Here is a 21,609-nt window from a genome sequence, read left to right as displayed (position 1 = left end):
AGCGCTAGTTTTATCTGCATTCCCGCCAGCGGGAATTGGACTCATTGGTCCTAACCTGGTTCAAGTTCCTTTATTATGTTACCCTCTGGGGTCTGTAGTCATTCCTAACAATTCTTGTGTTCCTGAGCTAACCATCGCTTTATAATAAATTTGACTTTGTTTTTCAAACGTGGATTTATTTCGAATGCATGGGGAATCGGACACACATGCTCTCTCAGTTTGGGAGGCACCACCACCCGGTTCCCCCATAACAAGCAACCCTTGTTGACAGAGAGTTCGGTTTGCCTTGTGTGGTAAGGCCGAAACTCCGGGTCCACTCTACCTGCCGGCCACCCCCTCCAAACCCAGTTAAGGACTCGGGAGAGTCCTTAGCTGACACAGCAGCAATGTCTGAAGAGTGGACCAGAGGCTGAGGCAGTTCATCGATGGCCAGCACATCGAAAGCCGGAGCCGGATTAGAACCTGTCTGTGGCAGAGGGCAGCAGCTAAGAGTATCCGTATGTCCAATAGCCTTGCCAGGACGGTGCTCTAAATCAAAGTCATAAGCTGACCGAAAGACAGCCCAGCGCAACATGCGGGCTGAAATAATGTTCAGTGTTTGGCAGTCCAGTGCAAACAGTCCCAGGAGCAGCTTGTGGTCGGTGATAAGGAGGAACCGGTGGCCGTACACAAAGTCATGGAATTTTTTAATTCCCGCCACCAAAGCCAGGCCCTCTTTGTCGATCTGGGCATAGTTTTTTCCTGCAGCCATTAGAGACCGCAAGTAGAAAGCGATTGGTGCTTCTTGCCCATCTTCCATGACGTGGCTCAAAACCACGCCAACCCCGTACAGAGAACCGTCGGCTGCCAAAACCAGCATTTTGTCCTCAGCGAAATGAGTCAGTACCGTATTTGAGGACAACAGCTCCTTCACAGAAACAAACGCCTTTTCTTGCCTCGCTCCCCACACCCATTCCACCCCTTTGTGCAACAGGGCATGTAACGGCTCTGCTGCGGAGGCTTTGTGAGGCAAGAACGAATGATAAAAATTCAAAATGCCTAGAAATGACTGCAGCTCTTTTTTAGAAGTAGACCGGGGGGCATTTTGAATAGCCACAACCTTATCCGCAGTGGGGTGTACTCCCTGTTCGTCTATCAGGAGGCCAAGGAATTCAGCCTCTGATACCCCAATATGACATTTTGATCTCTTGACTCTGAGATACACTTCCTTAAAACGCTCTAATACAGCCCAGAGGCAGTTAAGTAACTCCGGTTCATTAGACCCCACAATTAGCACGTCATCGAAGTAGGGAACTACCCCCGGCAACCCTCGTAAACGACCTTCCATAAGACCCTGAAATATGCCAGGGGCAACATTTACCCCAAACTGTAACCGATTGACCCGGAATGCACCTCTATGCGTAACAATCGTTTGGGCTTCAGCAGCTTGCGAGTCTACAGGCAGCTGCTGATAAGCCTGCACTAGGTCAAGCTTCGTGAATACCTTCCCTCCCTCAAGGGAAGCCAACACATGGCTGATCACAGGTACCGGGTAAGAGTGTTGTTGCAAAGCCTTATTGCTGGTACACTTGTAATCAGCACATATACGTACAGTTCCATCAGATTTAACAGGAGTTACGATCGGGGTCTCCCATTTACCATATGGCACAGGTTCAAGAATACCTTGGGCAATAAGCTTGTCTAATTCCACCTCTATTTTAGTCTTCATGGCTATAGGCACCTTCCTATACCGTAGGCGGATTGGTAACACCGATAGATCCAGGTCGAACCTCACGGGTGGACCTCTATACTGACCCAGACCTTCACCAAAAACCTCTGGGAACTCGTCATAAATGCAGTTCCCTTTATTGGCACACACCTTGTTAACACCTGTTACAGCAATACCCAGAGGGTTGACCCAATCCAGGCCCAGCAGACTGGCCCGGTCACCCTCAGCAACCAAGAGGGACAACTGTACCTTGCGACCCTTGAACTCCACCTCAAAACTGGACTGGCCAGCTAGTGGAATGTGCTGCTCCTGGAAATCGGAGAGGTGTGCCGTGGATGGGGTCAAACGGCGGCGGCTCCGTTGCGGGAACAAACATTGCCAAGTCTGCGATGAGATGATTGTCAGCACGGAACCAGAGTCAACCTCCATGTCGCATGGAACTCCGTCGAGACGAACGGTGACTAGAATCTTCTTGCTGGGACTTGCTCCGGTGCTCAGGACTTTTGCTGTGCAGCTGCAGGAGTCGGTCCGGTGGCAGTCAGCGGACCGTATGCTGTTGGTGCCTCGAACCTTAGGCCTTGTACCAGGAGATGACGGTGGTGATTTCTTCTTGGCCCAGCAGACCCTGGCCAGATGACCCCACTTCCCACAGGCATGACAGACAAAATCTCACGCCCAACAGAGGTCTCGCTCATGACTGCCGCCGCAGCCAGTGCAATTGTGCCGCGGTGCAGTTTTCAGTGGGGTCCGCTTCTGTCACGTAGCTTGTGTGCGGTGAACGTCCTCAGCCTCCCCCTCAGAGCTGCTGGTTGATTGGTGGTGGACTGCCTGGTCCTTTCTGGCCTGGACATGGCGCTGATGGACCTCTTGTGTCAACCTCTTGGCTGCTTCAGCGACGATAGTCTCCACGTAGGCCACTTCGTAAGTGATCGCAGGTTTTGCAAACAGGCGCTGTTGAAGCCTCTCGTCACGAAGGCCGCATATGAGACGGTCGAGTAAAGCTTCTTCAAGGTTGGCAAAGTTGCAGGGCCAGGCTGCCTTCCACGGAGTGGTCACGTACTCAGTGATGGACTTAGCTGGGCCCTGGTTTCGCTTGTAGAACGCGTGTCGACAAGCTATTAGGGGCGGCTGTGGCGAGAAGTGAGCCTTCAGCTTGTCTGTGATGACCTTCCAGGTCGCTGTCTGAATGTCGGTTAGTGCAACCAGGGAGCGGGCGACGTCAAAGACGATTTTACTGCATGAGCTGAGCAGCATTGCCTCATCCACGATCTGGTTGGCTTGCAGGTGGAACTCGAACCTGGACAGGTACGAGTCCAAGTCTTCCGTTCCTGGTTCGCATGCTTCGAATGCCGGGTTGACGGCCATTTCAGCGGTCGGTGCAGCCACAATGACTAGTGGTGCCTCAGCTGGTTCGGCTGGGTGTATGTCTTCGTTCTCCGTTCTTGCATCGGTTCAGCGGGGCTGCCTACCCGCTCTTGGATCCTACCTTCGTCGCCAATTGTTAAGTATGCAACTCAACAATGAAGTAAGTAACAAGTGATTCAGCTTTATTGAGAATGAGAACTTCCCAAAGATCACACAGCAACGACACACGACAAAACAACAGTGGAGCATAGCTCCTTTTAAACTCTCCCGGGCTGGGGTAGCCACACCCTCATATAGTTAACATCCAATCACATTACATGGATAACGACAGATAATTAGTCTTCCCTCCAGCACAGACACTTACATTTCATTGGTTACTGTACATGCTTCAGCCAATGGTGTTGTTCCAGATTAGAATCCGGCTGAGGTTTCAAGCTTAACATTACATATTAATGGATAAGACACAACATCTACCTGTGAGTTAAACATTTCTCCCCCCCCCCCCGCAAAGTAATTCTTTATAGGGAGTCCATTTTGTAGTTTGTACATTAATGGTATGCAACAAAAAGTAAAAATAACTGTGACTTGTGCTCCTGTTGTTCCCCCATCTTTGTGTTTGTGCAAAACCACCCTAAGGTTAACCCTGGTCCCTCATTTTTATGAGGACTGTTTTTAACAGAAATAAAACAAACAGGTGCAATCTTTCTAGGGTTGCCAGCTATGAGGTCTCAAAAATTTGGAGATTTTGGGAGTGCAGTCTGGAGAGGGCAGGATTTGGGATGGGGAGAGTAGGTACCTTGGTAGGCTATAAAGCCATAGAGTCCATCTTTCAAAGCAATCATTTTCTCCAGGTGAACTAGGGTTGCCAAGGTCTGGGTTGGAAAATACTTGGAGACTTTGGGAGTGGATACAGGAGAGGGTGGGGTTTGGGGAGGGGAGGCGAGGGGCCTCAGCATGATACAATGCCATGGAGTCCAATCTTCAAAGCAGCCCTTTTCTCCAGGGGAGCTGATCTCTGTCAGTTGGACATCAGTTGTAAACAGGGGTCATTTCATAGAAAAAGAGCTAGGGGAACTCATTAGCATAACTCATTAGCATATGCCACACCCCCTGACATCAGGGGCCCGGTGGTGGACCTGCAAGGCCAGCGGGAGTGCGAGGAAGCCCCGCGAAGGCCCTCCCTGGCCGCAGGCAGGCAGGGGTGGGGAGAGGCGGGGAGGAAGCAACTTACCCTCCCTCTTCTCCTGCCTCCTCCTGGCTGAATGAGGGCTGGAAGAGGGGTGGCCGGAAGCAGGGGGCAGGGCTTCGTCATGTGCCCCGCCCCCCTGTTCCTCACCCGGGGGAACTGTGTTCCCCCGCGTTCCCCCCCGAAATGACCTCTGGTTGTAAGAGTGGGGGATCTCCAGGCCCCACCTGGAGGCTGGCAACACTAAATCTTTCACAGAGTAACTCTTCATAGGATTGCCCTGACAGTTTCCCAAAATAGAAATTTTTGTTCCGTTTTGTATCTTTGTTTAGACCTGCAGTAAACATTGTTGATAACGGATTCCCATTGTTCTGTCCAAAGTACAAATTGATTTCTGTATTAGTCATTCATTTAGAAACATCTGTGTAATGTTTTCACAGAACCTACTCCCACTGGTTTACAAAGTAAAACATAATAAAAGTAACAACATAAAAGTAATGAAATATTAAAAACCCAACCAGAGCATAAACATCTCTGGGCCATGGGTTGGGGGGCTGTGGCTCAGTGGTAGAACATATGTTTTGTATGAAGAAGGTCCCAGGTTCAAACCCCAGAATCTCCAATTAAAAGAATTAGCTAGTAGGCAGTGTGGGGAAAACTCTGACCTGAGAGCCTGGCATGCCAGTGCCAGTCAGAGTAGATAGTACTGACCATCATAGACCAATGGTCCCAGTTGGTATAAGGCAGCTTGTGTGTTGATAAGACATTTCACATTTTACAATGTGTCTCATAAAACAGTTCAGGCTAGAACCAGACTGTAAAAACAATTTTTAAAAGATCAACCCATTCTTAATTTAAAAGCCTGGGTTAAAAAAATATTTTGACCAGGCTTCTGCTAAGAAAATGACAACAGGAAACTCTTTATTGAGTGCCAGGACAAGTATGAGTTCTGGTACCCCAAAAGGCTTAATCTGAATTCTTCACCAATATTTATTAAAACAAAGTATAGATTAGTATTCTTTGAATAATCTTTATATATTGTGCTTCTAAAGTGGACTGTGTGTTAACAGTTTTTCTTTCTCTTGCTCATCCTTGTAACCCTGTCAGATTTTCCTTTTCCTGAGATAATATGACTTGCCTAGGGTTGCCAGTTAAGTTGGTGGTTGACCTGGGCTTTGACACCAGATATTCTGGTCAAAGTCTAAAAATCAGTTTACTGGGTCACATCTTGTCCAGTGGAGAATTATTGTTCTAGTGACTTGCATTTCACTGTGAATTCACCTTTAAGTGTAAATGTCTCCTGTAAAGCAAATGGCTCCCCTCATAGTTCTGATAGAACCCTGTAATACATAAAATGGTGTGTATTCTTCATGTGTTTCCTGTATTCCTTCAACCCTGTCTGACTCAATGGAAAATCCATTTCCAGGTTATGGGACCTGTTGGAGAAATAGGTGTGTGGATGGGCTCGGGGCCTGGAGTGAAGAAGGACTGGGAGTGGGGTGAAATGAGTCCTCCTTCCCCTTCCACAAAGCACAGCTTTGGTGAGGTAAGGGGTCAAGTTCATCCACTTGCGCCTCCTCTCTTCCAGCTGTTCCTCGAGGTGAATCCTGGTACACCAGGAGATATTTTTCCCAGGGGTCAGAAGAGGCTGAAGGTACAGAGAAGATTGCAGGAAAACTTTGCCTTCTGTGTATGGATGGCACAGTACGTTTAGCTGTGTTCGCTCTTGCACTCTTCAGGTTCTTTATTTATAGCAATTTGGTATATATTAGCAATTTTTCTTTATCTGCTTTCTCCACCCCATGAGATTATGTAAACAAAAGGTGGATGTATAAAATAGGTTAATAGTTTATTAATTGAGGGTATGAACCTGTAATAGTTTATGAATTTAATGTAAGAGCCTGTGCCTGCTATTCTTTCCCACATGTGGAAGATAACATGAATGGAAGCAGTACTTCATCTTCGCTGTAAATACAGGCATGATCTGAGGAGTATGCATATATGCACATTGAGTGGTGCCTGCAGAGATTTCAATCTTATTACTTCCCTGAATGAAAAAGAAAAGAGCAGTCAAGGGATGTGGTGTGAAAGCTTTTAAAAAAGAGAATGAAGCAAATAACATGCATATACCAGGAACATGTTGTTATGCCCAATTCCTAAAATGCTTTTTAAAAAAAACTTGGAACAACATGTTACCCCCCCCACACACACACACAAATAAGGTGTTGCCATTGAGTTTGTGACTGGTTTGAGACTTGAACAAAGGAATTTTCAGTTGATGGCTCATGCTTTTGACCATCATGCTCAATGAGCAAAGTATGAAAAAAGAAGTTTGTGTTTATGAGAAAGAAAAAAGACTGCAAAGGGCAAAGCAGCATCAGGATTTTTTGCCATTTATTTATTTAAAGAAGACTTTAGATGTGTACTAATACTAAAACAGAAATATAGACTTGAAACCTTTTCATGTAAAACACTTCAGAGAAATAAGTTTTTATCACTAACATGTAAGCACCTTTGCTAAGAAAGCTGGGATCACAATTTTTGCTGCTTTTGAAGGATGCATGAATAGAAAGCAAGGGTGCCACACCTGTTTCTCTTGACATGTATGCAAAGAGGAACAGCAGGACAGTGAGGTGAGATAACTCAGCAGTGGAGAGGATTTCTCAATGGCTCAGACCCTCTACTTGTTCCTTACTATAGTAGTTCTCTTATTTTGTGTTTTGTGGCTTTTTTGCTGTGCTGCCTGGAGTTAACTGTATTGATGACACAAATCTGGCTCCCTCTATTTCTGTTACATGATTGTGATGTCATTTGACTTCCTTTCATGTGCTTGCAGCTCTGGATCAGTGTTGCTGCTTGGTGATTAAAGGTCAGTCTTGATTCTAGAAAGGCTGAAGATCATTGCAGTGCTCTAGAATAGTCCCACTGAAACTTTTAGAAATGGTTAAAAATTTGAGGCAAGATGTTGCTCAGAATGGGTACCAGAGGGCTTATTCCATTATCATGTTTGTAGGAAGTGGTGACCAAACATCTACCCATGAAGTTCATTATGGTAACTATTCTGTGAGAAGTTGCTGTGTTCAAAAACTTGTGAGGATTGGGAGTTAATGGTCATATACAGTGAGGTACTGAAAACCTGGAGATTAATGGGGAGTTGCCTATAATGGGATTCTAGGGTAGACAAGTGGTAATGGTTTGGAGCACATGCGTGCTAGGATTGTAGAGTTGTGCCTAATTCTCTTAAAATACATTTTATTGGACATGTTAGTACATTCTGCCCTGTAAAGTCAGGATAGGGAGCAATGTAATAAAAAGTAAGAGATGAAGGTATAAATTGAAAACCAAATACATTCATAGAACTAATTGAAACCTCGTCAAAAATCGTGATGTAGTCTACTTTGCATCTTTCCTTTCCCTCCTGAAAAATGTTGCACTGGGATTAAGTAAATGTTCTAACTGTAAATGGAGAATTGTTATTAATGTTCACACCAAATTATATTCCAGTACTTGAGTTTTCAAGGTAAAAATAGCATTATGGTATAATTTACATCTTTCATGCCCCCTCCCCCCAAAAGGGGTATGGTGGTTGAATTGGTATTTGAAAATGTTGTATATTAGACAGGTCTGGATTAAGACATGTTGAAGCCCTAAATGGTGTCAAGTTTAAGAGGTAATTTATTATAGTTTTTTTAAAAAATTAGAGGCCTCAATTACTCTGAAGCTCAAAACTGAAGCTTGCTTAGCTTGTGCAGAAATCTATCTCTGGTACCAAATATCATTTTGATATCAGAATGTTCAAGAGTTATAGAATTGCGGACAAGTGGAATGAAGAATAAACTAGCTGAATCAAAGACCTAATTTAGTGTAGTCCAAATTCCTTTCCAACCATGTTGACAATTCTGTCCATTGAAAGTTATTCCAAATACTAATTCTGAAAGATGCCTGCAATATGGGGAGTGCACAGGAAAAGTGAATTCAGTTATTATGGAGCACACACATGCCTTTATTCAGTCTTGCTGGAAGGAATGTTTATTGTCCATTTATAATCTAAAAACCAAACCAGGCGACATTAAACAAATGAAGATTTCACCTAACATTTAGAATTAGGAAATTAGAACCCAATACTAGGAATACTATAATCAATATTGTTTATTGTTGTTGTTCAGTCGCACAGTATTGTTGTTCAGTCGCACAGTCGAGTCCGACTCTTTGTGACACCATGGACCAGGTCACGCCAGGCCTTCCGGTCTTCCGCCGTCCTCTGAAGTTGGCTCAATTTCATGTTCGTTGCATCTATGACACTGTCTAACCATCTCATCCTTTGCCATCCCCGTCTTCTTTGACCTTCAATCAGGAGTAGTATATAAAGAAACAAATAATGAAATTAGAAGGTTAAAGATTAGTTTTTACCTAAAGAGTAGGTGAAAGCTGATTCCAGTTATTACCCAAGGATGTATTCCTTATGACTCTTAGTAGACCATGGTCCTTTCTGCATTTGCCTGCCACTCTGGATTTTCTCAGTGTTTGTGTTGAGGCAATTTAAGTCCACAGCAAAACAGCATCCAAATAACCTGGGGCAACAGCAGGCTGAAACCTGGCTGACCACTGAAGGGAGGTAATGTAATGCAGAATGGGGGGAAACCCCAGAATAAAAAGAAGGTTGAACTCAATTTCAGTGCAGAATGGAAAAACCCCCGTTGATTAAAAAGAAGGTTGAATTTGATTTTAGTGCAGAACTGCTTGGGGGACACCACGGTGAACATGGATTAAAAGGAGAGTGCAGAAAGGGCCTATGTATCACTGAAATCCATGAAATTTTCTCCAGTGTAAATACACTTAGAATTGGATTGTGCATTTGCTTCTCTTCCTGATACATGATTCATTTTGGAAAGCTCCATTCATTACTTCAGAACATATAGCTTTTGTTGTGTGTTTAATGGTTTTATCCTGATCATTGAGAACTGTGCTGTTGTTAATTTCAGACTTCCCTATAAGCATGCTAAACTATTTCCAGTTTCAGAGGATAGTCATGTTGGTCTGCAGTAGAACAGCTAGGTTCAGGTCTAGTAGCACCTTAGAGACCAACAAGGTTGGGAGTGGGTGGGTTATAATAAAGGGAGATTTAACTCTTGAAGGCTTATATCCCCAAAATCTTATTGGTCTCTAAGGTGCTACTGGACTTGAATCTAGCTATTCTATTTCCAGAGATCATTTGTGTCCTTTCTGTTGATTCTGAGACAGTTGGCTGATTTCGCACTAGAGCTGCCTCGATGTTGCGCCACCGTTTGCCCCCCGATACTGTTGGTCAATTTCACACCCGAAGCTGTGGGGCTGCATTTTGACTTGCGACTTCTCCCGATTTCCCCCGCAGTTTCGTGATCCTGTTTTTTGAGGATCACAAAACTGCGGAGGAAATTGGGCGAAGCCGCGGGTCAAATGCAGCCCCGCGGCTTCGCGTGTGAAATTGGCAAATGGTGGCGCAACATTGAGGCAGCTCTAGTGTGAAATCAGCCAGTTGATTCTTCTGTCTGCTCTGGTGTACTTGTGATAGACACTAAAGCTAATCACTTCTGTCATAGGGAAGTCGTTTGGCTTCCAAGTGTGAGGCATTTAAGGAACATGTCCTGCCACTCCAAGCTTGGAACCTCTTCAGCCAGGAGTTCTCAGGAATAGTAGGATTTAATCCTGTATTTGATGTTAACGCTGTTCTACCTAGTCTAAAGTGCCTAAATTATTTCCTATAGTACCTTCTTTTAAATTTTATTTAATAACCAGGCATGTTTGTACATTCCTTGCAAAATTACAAGTTGACATCAAAAGTAGGGAAGCAAGGCTTGCAAACTAGATGTGTGTGTATAGTTAGGCAGAGGCTCTTTGCTCATCCTGTGTCCTGAGTGAGTTCTTAACACTTTTATTTAGGACAAATAGGTTTTTTTTAATTTTCAGATGAGTTAGGGAGAATATCTGGGACTACTGTTACTCCTCATTTTAAAAAGATAAGATCATTTCATCTTAGAGATATGTTCATCGTACAGGAGTGGATGGGAATTAATTTGATAGATGAATAAACATTATTGGGATTTTATTCCGGGGCTAGAATTATTTTGCAAAAAAGTACATTTGTAACATTATAAATAATAGTACCATTAAAAGAAACTGAGAACGATGCACCTTTGGTCAATCTTTCTGAGTTGTTTGTCAATAATAAAACCAGAGGTCATTTCGGGGGGGGGGGAACGCAGGGGAACACAGTTCCCCCGGGTGAGGTACGGGGGGGCACATGATGAAGCCCCGCCCCCTGCTTCCGGCCGCTGCGGGAGGGCGGGGCCTGGAGCTCCCTGCTGGTGCCCGCTGGAGGTCGCCACCGGCTGTGGGGAGGACACACTTCCGGTGATGTCAGGGGGTGTGGCATATGCTAATGAGTTATGCTAATGAGTTCCCCTAGCTCTTTTTCTACGAAATGACCCCTGAATAAAACATAAAATATATTTTAACTTCAGTAACCAGGAAGAGTATATTTGAAACACTGAGTATTTGCTGTTTGTTCAGGGAACTGTGAAAGATGGCCCTAACAATTAGGAAGGAGAAATATTTGGAAAGTGGGCTATAGGTGGACTGGATAACAAAATAGTAATGTATGCGATGCAGAACTTCTTGCATTGATTAAGTATTTATGTAAATTCCAGTGTGGGTCTACCTGCACCAAATAATATTTTAAAGGGTGCAACATAATCTTATTATCTCTCTTATATATAATTGTCGAATGGTGGTGGCTTCTGTCCTATGGGGTGGTGAGATTGCATGTCCTCCCTCAGCCATTGGCCTGTCGGCTGCCAATCAAGACTACTGGCGTGCCATTGGCCGGGTGTGCTCCTCTTCCCCGCCCACTCCCCTTTCAGCCACTGTGGTCTGTGTCAGAAGCACCGTGTCTCCCGACGAACACAAATTCTCTTGCTTAGCTCCTGTCTGGGACAAAGGTTTCCCTCAGTGGCTGTTGTGAGGAACTCATAGGGTTGCCAGATCCAGGTAAGGAAGCCTGTTTAAGGAAGCCACAGTTTGGGGAGGGGGGAGGCCTCAGCTGAATAGAATGCCATAGAGGCCGCCGGCCAAAGCATTCTAACTTCTCCCTCAGTGGCTGTTGGTAGGCAACCAAACTTGGTTCTTGCTGAGTCCTTCTGCCCTCCCCAAACACTGCCCTTCGCAGGATCCACCCCCCAAATCTCCAGGTATTTCCCTACTCAGAGCTGGGAAGCCTCCTTTCCCCTCAGTGCCTGCTACTGGTCAACCAAGCTTGGTTTCTGTCAGTAAAAGGCCCTTTCCATACCTATCTGGGCCTTGGGAGAAAACTCATTGTGTCCTTCTACCTGCTGACAGGCCCCTCCCCCCGTGACGGTCAAGGTGACGTGGCAGTCAGGGCTTCAGAGCACACTGGAGGCTGCAGGTGGGGGGAGATTGAAATCTGAACAGTGAGGGGGAAATAAAGGTAGCTTGATGGTTGGCTGGGAAGGAGATAGGGTTGCCAACTCCAGGTAGAGGCTGCAGGTGGGGGGGATGGACAGCTAATCAGTGAGGGGGAAATGAAGGTAGGTTTATGCTTGGCTGGGAAGGAGATAGGGTTGCCAACTCCCGGCAGAAAATTCCTGGAGATTTGAAGGATGGAGCCTGGAAAGGGTGAGGTTTGAGGAGCGATGGGACCTCAGACAGGTACAGTGCCATAGACTCTGCCCTCCAAACCAGCCATTCCCTAATGGGGAACCACTGTTGCCAATCTCCAGGTGAAGGATGGAGATCACTCAGAATTTCAAATGGTCTCCAGATGGCATTGATCCTTTCCCCTGGAGAAATGGTGGACTCTGTGTCCTTATACCCTACTGAGGTTGCCATGGCAAATTGATGCTGAGTGTCCATGGCCTTGGCACTCTCCCAGAGCCTCTTTCTAGTGCTCATTGTCTTTATTTCCACACTGGGCCTTATTCCTAGTCTAGAATACTAGGCAATTTGGAATACCAATATTTGTAGTAAATAGAATTCCAAGAGGTGCAGTTTTTATTGGGCAGTATCTGAAACTATTGATAACTATATAGTACTGGGTAAATGGTGTTTTGTTAAAGATTTGTCAAAGGTTTAGTTAGTATTTCCACTAAATCAATGAGTTCTTTGAACTCTAAATGTTGGTGGACAGCTTTGAGCTTACTGCCCTAAAACATTATTTGGCAAAATGATTTGTTTTACAGTTTCAATTCCAATTATGTATGCTGTCAAAAAGTGCAAATGGGAATCTGTGTTAATGAAGTAGAAAAAACAGTTATCGGTTGACAAGACAAAATATCATTTTTTAAATTTTAGACTGCTTTTTGTTGTATGATTGTACTACTTTTGTCATTTGTGTCTTATAATTACACTACTGCACATTGCAATGTTATGCTTTGGCTTTCAACTTTCCTTTTTTGCTGCTCTTTCTTAAATTTTATTTTTTAAATCAGTTTTAAGTATATTAATTTTGTTGAGAGACTAAAAGAAATATAGTAGTAACTCAGAAGATGACAATATCCTTACAAAACTTATATCTGTATCGTTTACTAGGTTTATAATAATACTAGGAATGCCATTAATTATTATATGTTCCCTGCATTCAGAATTTTGTTTGGGTATCTGTCTTTTTACATCTGCCTGTACTGAAGTTTAAAGTTACCTTTCTCAATACTTTTTAATCAAGACTTGGAAGCGTCACACTGATCACACTTGATAAATAGGGTATTGGAGCCAACATGTTAGTATTATGATTCAGCTTTCCAAGTAAGACTGGCTGTAGCTCCTCAGTACCCTTACTTTTGCTCCATTATACCTTTTTTTTAAAAAAATTCCCAAATGCATTTACAACTTAAATGCACTGTAGGTAAAGGTAAAGGTTCCCTTGCTCGGAAGCTAGTCGAATCTGACTCTAGGGTTGCGGTGTTCATCTCCGTTTCCAAGCTGAAGAGCCAGCGCTGTCCGAAGACGTTTCCGTGGTCATGTGGCCAGCATGACTAAACACCAAGGTGCACGGAATGCAGTTACCTTCCCACCGAAGTGGTACCTATTTATCTACTTGCAATTTCTTGCTTTCGAACTGCTAGGTTGGCAGGAGCTGGAACTAGAGATGGGAGCTCACTCCATCATGCGGCACCCAGGTCTCGAACTGCTGAACTACTGACCTTCCACAGCCTGCAGTTCAGCATCTTGACCACTTGAGCCACCGCAGCTAGGTAGTTCATTGCAATAAATAATAAAACTTGTTATTGCATCATTAATAAATACACAAAAGAAATTCCATGCTTATTTCATTTGTAAAATCAGCAACAAACCATACATGTTGGAAATGGAAAACTAAAATGCCTTGGAGAGAGTTCTCTAAAACACCTGGCATGTTGTAAGGGCTTCCTGCCTTGTGACAATGTTATTGAAATACCATGTAGTTGGTCTAGGTTGAGCTACGATAAACTAAATTGTAGTGCAGTGAACATTACATATGAGTATCTGGCATATATGATTACATCTGAAATTTTATCTCCCTATTACTATTTGGTTTTTTAAATTTTAGCTTGCATCCAGTAGCCATTTTCTGTTGTCAAAAGGGTGCTTCCCCTTTGTTCCAATTCTCTCTCCAGACCCCCCCCCCCATGCTGTTCTAGGGGGGAATACTCTGCACCCCTGGAGTAGTGAGTGTGTGTTAGAGAGTCCCATTCCATCAGTTTTGTTCCATTCATGGATCTTGTTGAGTACAAGCCAGTATTCTCTTTATAAAACTTTTATGTATCTTCTCTGCCTTTATCTGGAGCCTCCAGTGGCATCCCATTGAAGGTAGTGATCACCTTGTCTTCAGCAAATGCTGCATTGTCTCTGAGCTCTTCTTCATTTAAGCTGCTTCTGAGCTTCATTTTTATTCTTGTTAGCATTATGGCTTCTTATTTGAAATCTAACTCAATGGAAGTCTTCACTTAACTTGTTATCATCCTTTCTCTAAACTGGCATTTGTGTTTATCTGCAGGACCGCACGAGAACTTTTGACATGCATTCACTGGAGAACTCACTAATTGATATAATGAGAGCTGAAAACGACTCACTGAAAGGTAAACTTAGATTAAGATCATTTTGTAGTAAATAAGATGACATAATTGTGCAGAATATGAAATATGAGTACTTTTCAGAATACTTAAGGCAGCTGCTTTACCTTACTACATACAGGTTGGTTAAGTGAGCCTGCCTTTTCCATTTGTCTTAAAAGGAAACTGTTGGTATAATGTTTGTCTATATCTAATGTTTTTCTTTCCATACAGAAGTTTAAAAACCCAGGCCATGATTGTCAGTGCTCATTGCTTCAAGTTTGTAACATTTTTAACTTTAAGTTGCTTATCTAATGAGAGCCAAAATTTACTTAGCCAGCTGATAATTTCTCTTTAATATTTAGTGAATTCATATACTCTGCCCAGTCTTTTTTTTCTAGAATAAGTTGCAAGGTTTGTTAGAATACTGAAGATTTTGTTGAAGCATGGGGGTGGAACATTGGAGCTAGTCCTTGGGCTATGTCAGTAGTGCTTGTCTCATAAACTGGAGAAACAAGTGGGTCAAGCATATATCTACTATAGAACTTTATTACCTTTGGTTTAGATTAAAATAAAATTCTAGACTTTATTGTCAAGGGTCTGGCATATAATGAGGTACAGTAAGAATTAAATGAAATGTTGTAGCTCAGGTAATAATGAGCATGTGAAACCTGATGTCTGTATACTCCAGTGAATTTGCTTTGGTGTGTCTCAGCATTATGGGAAACATAGTTCCCATGTGCCAGTAAACCTACTCCAAGATCTCTGGGTGTGTGCCTGCCTATGTTGACAGATGAAATCTAGCAGCCATGATTCCCCTGCGGTTTAGCGGGAGAGGTACTTTTTAGTCCATGGGAACTACATTTCCCATTATACTGAGTAGTCCAGGCATGCTTGAGTCTCAGAATACACTGAAGTTTAAACAGGAGGATTAGGGCCCCTAGCACCACTCATACTTTGACTTGGATCCTGCAGTAATTTTCTGCCAATAGATGGCTAATGGAAGGTAGTTCCATTCATGAATGTAAAGAATGAATAAATGTCTTTGTCTAACAATGCAAATAATGCTGTTGCCACTTTTATCAACCAAAAAAATCAACATTGGGAGATTTATGAAACTAATCTTTCTGTTCAGATAGTGGTTTGAATCAAAACATAGCAGAAACCGAATGTCATCCGATTCATTTTTCTTGCTTTGGGTCAGCATTTGAGCAATAATCTTAAATTACAAGTCTTGGGGTTTCATATGTCTGGCCTTTTATTTATCCACTTTGTCCAGAGGCTTTTGTTCTAGTTTGTTACTGACCTTGGGGTGACTAGAACAGATTTATAGTCTTCCTTGAACGTAAATTTTTTCTATTGCTGATGTTGCTGCTAGTAATGGAATTAACTCACACTTTAATAGTGCTTCTTGTCTAGAAGAACCCTCAAATGCTTGACAGACTGGCTGGCCAGAGTTTCTCCAACCCACTTCTGGGGTGAAAAGCAGCAGCTATTAATGTCACTAAACCCACACAGAGATTTAGGGTGGGGAATAAATTATCTGGGTAAAACTTGTAGAGTTAACCTCAGTAGCAGATTTTTTTTCTCTTGAGAGAAATAGAAGCCAACCCAGGCTCAGCAAGTTTCCAGTGCCGAAGCTCAGCTTTCAAACATCTGAAGGAGAGCATTAACATATGGACATGTTACATCATATCCAAGAACAACAATTTCTCATCTCCTTCTGTTCTGCAGGCATATGCTGAAATCAGGCATATAATTTATCTTCTCTGTAGGATGGTCTTTACACAGTTAATGTAATTTTTGCTTCAAGTAGTGTTTGATACAGGCGACTTATCATGACCAGAACAGTAGTAGAATGCCTTCATTGTTTAGTTTCAAATGTGTCACTGGGTCCGGTCCAAGAACATTTCAGAAGACACTAGACCTAGAATTTTAGTCTCCTATATAGTGCAGTGGTTACTTTGGCTGGATCCAGAGATGTGGAAGTGGACTTGGTCCATAAATGGTCTTAGCACGGTTCTGCTTCTGCATGATCTTGCTTTTTCCCCTATGTATTATAGTGCCCAGAAATTAGCTGCATGAGATCTTGGGCAAGTGAGGATATGATAAGGACCAAAGTAGACATGACACCATCCTCATGACCAGTTGGATGCTGTCACTGTGTTGAAGTGTTTTTAAAATGCCCCCAAGGACCCCATTTTGATTGGGCCTGCAGCACGGTGGGCTGAGGGGTTTTGTTGTCTCCCTGCACCTCTGCAAGAGCCAAAAATGGCTGCCCCACAGGGCTGTTTCAGCATGTGAAGGGGGAGGGGAAGAATGCCAGGCCCTTGTAGTATTTTCAAATAGTGTACTTTAAAATGGTGATGACATCTTTATGGCATCATCACCATAGGGATGTCATGTCTCACGTGCCCTTCAGTTTGACTTAGTGAAAACAACTGCTGCCATCTGTTTCTTGTGTTTCCACTTGTGAAAGAGCTCTAGCACAAAAGGAAATTTTGTGCTAGGTCTACCCCCCTCGGTCTTCTCCTTCAGTGGGGGAAGTAATCCAAACTGGTTAGGTCATGCCTCCTCTCTCTCCAGGCAGGGCTATGCAAATTTTTGTATGCCTTTCCAGGACACAGCGAGGGTGCCCTTCTAGTTTGAACAGCCTTGCTGCTCCAGCAGGTCACCAGAACTTAGCTCCATTTACTGAGAGTTATTAAAGTGAAAATCAGAGGCAGGAATATCTCACTGATCTATATGGAGGGAGAATCTTCTAGGAAGGTCCAAGGTTCTGGACCTCAGAAGAATAAAAGTTTCTCAAAGGAGAAGCCCTCCAAGTCTGAGGCTTTGGGCAGGGGAGAGGCATTGCCAGGTTCCAGGGCGCCAGCGGCAGTGGGTAGATTAGCAGGGGCTGAGGTTTCAGATCCCTCGTTGACCCTCCCAACAAAGGCAGTAGCAGCATGGACCTCTTTCCTACTTCACAGGGAAGTGTTGCGAAAGTTAGAGGCAGCCATGGAAGAGTGCTGGCACACAGAGACAGAGGCCACTGTCATGATGGACAATCCACGAGGGTTGCTAATCATGATGCAGGTGGTGAGACAGCCATCGTTCAAGGGCTCCAGGGGCTAATCGGGGGCCCTTTACCTACCCAGGCCAGGACCACAGGCTGGGGTTTCTTGCATTGGGCGGCTTTCCCTTCATACAGGCCATATCTATTCTAAAGGGCCTGGCTGTGGCTGTGGGAGTTCCCAACATGGTGGGTGTGCCATATGTTCCCACCTTTTTCAGGCAGTTGCAAGTGGACTGGGTAGCTTGGGCTTGGAGGCCGACATGGATGCACCTGCACAGCCTACATGCTATCCACCCACCAGTCAGAAGCTGAGAGGGCGGCAGAGTCAGCTGAGAACTGCTCAGGGACAGGAGTTCTGAGGTTCTGAAGGCTCGGGGAAGGGGTGTTAGGGAGACTTCTCTATCTAAAGGCACCCCTGTGAACAAGCGTCCAAGGAAGGTTTAATGGAAATGTAGGCAGCACTCTGACTCAGATTCAGAGATGAAAGAGGTTCAGTTCACCAACACTTCTGTCATGATTACCTCAGATAAAGAAGGAAAATGGTCAGGGGGGAGGAGTCTGATGCCAAGGACAGCTCCTCCAGGCTGTTTCAACAGGAGCACTTTCAAAGCCTTCTCAAAAACTAGTTTGGAGTCGATGAAGAAGCCTGCATCAACCTCCTCCAATCTAGACTCCAGGGGTTTCAAGAAGCTGGTATAATGCTTGGTGGTTTGCCTCTTTCCTGAATTTTTTGACGACGTACTACAAACCGAGTGGTCAGTTCTGTGAATTCTTTTGCCAAAAAATGTTATGCTCTACCAGAAGAAACAATGGAAGTCTTAAAAGTTCCATCGGTGGACGCTTTGGTGGTCACTCTACACTCAGGTGTGGTGTTATCAAAGGATGGTGAAAATTTCTTGAGGTATTCTATGGATAGAAAGAATGAAACCATGTTTTAGAAAGCGCATGAGGCATCCTCATTAGCAATTAGGGCTTCTGCTGTTCTCTCAAATTTCTCATGAGCAATCGTGTTGTGGGCAGACAATCTGTTGCAAGATTTTCAAGAGGTCCCTACTAAAAATGAAATGAGCAAGCCCAGTTCACGGCTGATGCCTTCCAAGACACCATCCAATTTTGCACCAGAGCACAGGCAGCTAATCTAGTGGTAAGGCGGAATTTGTGACTCAAACACTGGAAGATGGACCCACTGTCTAACCTGTCAGCAGAAAGATTTTCAGGACAACTTTTATTCGGAGAAAGAGCATTGGATAAAATACTTGAGGAAACCAAGGAGAAGAAGAAAGCAATGTTTTCCACACCAGCAAACAAAGAGTATAAAGGGAAGCCCTTTCGGTCCTTTTGATCATACAGAACCTCTGCAAGAGGCAGAGACACCAGAGACTTCAGGAGTGGTCACTCTTCAGTTATCAATCAAAATTTCAGTGGAGACATCTTATCTCTAGGCAAGCGACAAGACAGAGCCATCCCTGGAAAGAAATCCTCAGTGTGACTTCAGGATGGGGGGGGGGGGGGGGGCACAGGCCTGGAAGGGAGTTACCTCAAACCACTGGGTCCTGTCAGTTGTGGAATTTGGCTACAAAATAGTGTTCATCTCACTCCCTTCACATTAATTTGTTTCGTCCCCAGTCCCTTGCAAGAATACAAAAAAGAGTCTTTTGTGAGAAGCGATCTAGCACCTCCTCCCAATTGGGGCAATAGAGCCTGTGCCTGTTCCTCAGCACTTCAGAGGTGTCTATTGTGTTCTCTTTATAGCACCCAAGAAATCGGGAGAATGGAGAGTGATTCTGAACCTCAAAGGTTTCAATCTATCGGTTCAGAAACAGAAGTTCTGTATGGAATCACTTCGAGCAAGGCTGTGCAAAAAAGACGCTATAGCTATATAAAGTAGATATATTACATACAAATAATCATACAAAATTCTACTATGTAATAAATTTCAACAACCATACAGGTACAAATAATGAAGTCATACAGGTAGAAGTTTAAAGTGCAACATCCAGGTACAAGTTAAGCACAGGTAGACAGCTGGGTGGTGAACCCATGTACTTTCTGTTGATGACTTTCCTGCCTGGTGCAAAGGTAGTGGACATTACGCATGCTGGGGAGGAGCCAGTGGTCGTGGTACATGTTGGCATTACAAGCATTAACACCCCCCCCCTTTCCTCAGTGCTACAGCCTAATCTATATTGAACCTCTCTGGCTGTTTTTAAAGGTGAAAATGACAGTGGCCCATTAATGGATCCCTGATATAATATTTGGTTTGGTTCTAAGAGTCCTTTAGGCTAGTTTTGCGGAGAGATACAAAGGAGTTTGCAGTTGTGAGTGATACTGGTGAACTCTACCAATGTAACGGTTGGTATGGGTTCCTGGAAAGTATATGGGGTAAAATAATCGTAGCTATCATAGAAAGGCATAAAGTATATGCAATAGTCATTGGGCTCATCACTGAAGTGCCTGTCTTTATGATAAGTACAACAGTTACTAGCTAGTTGTATTCTGACCAATTGCATGTTGACTTGTGATTAAGTAGTAGCATCCTATCCAGACAGCAGATTAGCGTGGACTAATTGCTGTACTGATGACTGCATTGGAGCAATGTTGAGTCTTTGCTTGGTTTTAGAGATATAATAAACCTCACGCTCAGGTACAGATACAATGTCCCCAGTATCTAACCCTGTTTAGTGTTTAATGTTTACCAAGATTTTAATTAAAACCAGGAAGTCAAAACATTTACAAATTTGAATAGTGTTAACTATGGGCAATGTAATTCGTGCAGATGTAATCCTTAACTGTATTTAGCAGTTTTAGTGTATGTGTGTATTTAGCATATATATGAAATGTTTACTTCCATTTCTATGTATCTGAAGAAGTGTGCGTGCACACAAATGCTCATATCTTGAATAAACTTTTGTTGGTCTTAAAGGTGCCACTGGACTCAAAATTTGTTCTTCTGCTTCAGACCAACACAGCTGCCCACCTGGATGTATTTAGCAATTGGGGGGGGGGGGGAAGGTGGGAGAAACTGATGTGTGAGGTAGAGGAAGATGTTTAAACCATGCCACCTTTCCTCAGTGTCCTACTCATGGTCAGAGAAGTAGTTTGAGTGGTTTCTTGACTTCTCATGGAAGGTTTTCTGTGATATGGTGGAGCAAGCTCAGCTGTAGGTATATAAATTCTCCTGTTCACCCAAATGAGAATTTAACAAGTGAGATTATACCTCAACGTCAGCTTTTGAAAAAACTTGTATGTTCAGTGGATTATTTGAAGTTTGTGGAGTAAGTGACCATATAAACATTAGTAAAAGAATAATAATTATCCTGGGTATGCAGAAGAAAAGCGGAGTTGAGAATTTCTGTTGTGTGTGAGAATGGTTACGAAGAGTGTGGGAACAGTTTCCCCCTTTTTTTCTTCTTCTTTTTTTAAGCCCCCGAAGGGGATTTTTATTATTTTTTAAAAGACTACACAACTACAACAGAAATGGGGTAATTAACTCTGCATTGGGATACGTCTGCAAACAGTGAGCAATGTTAGCTTCCAACAGATTACAAGTTTTTCTTATTTGGGCCTTTACTCGTTGTGGTGCTAGATAATGGGAAGTCGGAACAGTTTCCCTTCTAACACTGTCATGGGATGAGTCCTGTTCCAGCCCTAACAGTGTGAGATCTCCAGAATACCATGGGCATCTTGATCTGTGTAACAGGAGTTTTCGTTCCAGGATACCCTTATAGCAACCTTTTTAAATACTCTTAAGTTACATAAACAGGCAAATATTGTCCCTCGTTTCCTCGTCATGCACTGTGTTCTCTTTTGCTAAATATTTATTTATACATTTTTCCTGCTGCATCATGGGCGCGCAGAACAGCTTACAGCAGGGGTTTTTTGGTGTGTGTGTGTGTGTGCGTGCAGTTTTCTGTTTTGGCAGAGATCAAGGGGGTATAATGGCAAAATAGTGCACTAAACACTTGTAAATAGTAATAGAATGTGATCTTCATGAATTTTTCCATTTTTGTCCATCATAAACAGCTGTAATTTTCAGCTGATATTTATATTCAGCAGAGTTTATCTGAAACCTTGTGCTTCTTTTGAGATACCTGTCTGTTATACTTAACCAAGAAGACCTGCTTTCCCTTGTCATGGCCATAGTTATGAGATAGGAGAGTTTGAATATTGCTAGGCTACTGACTGAGCCAGATTCAGTTCTTTCTTGTTT

General features: G+C 43.5%; 1 protein-coding gene across 1 annotated transcript in view; it reads left to right on the top strand.

The window, feature by feature from the left end:
* Nucleotides 1-21,609, top strand: part of CPEB4 (cytoplasmic polyadenylation element binding protein 4) — a 110,059-nt gene that overhangs the window by 19,564 nt on the left and 68,886 nt on the right. The window contains exon 3 of the mRNA XM_015409571.1: nt 14,287-14,368. Within this exon, the coding sequence (XP_015265057.1) occupies nt 14,287-14,368 (82 nt within the window). The remainder of the gene's footprint in view (nt 1-14,286; nt 14,369-21,609) is intronic.

This window comes from Gekko japonicus, unplaced genomic scaffold (assembly GCF_001447785.1).
Source record: "Gekko japonicus isolate JY-2015 unplaced genomic scaffold, Gekko_japonicus_V1.1 scaffold1531, whole genome shotgun sequence".
Lineage (NCBI taxonomy): Eukaryota > Metazoa > Chordata > Lepidosauria > Squamata > Gekkonidae > Gekko > Gekko japonicus.
Note: the sequence above shows the minus strand (reverse complement) of the source record. Positions and strands in the feature narration are given on the sequence as shown.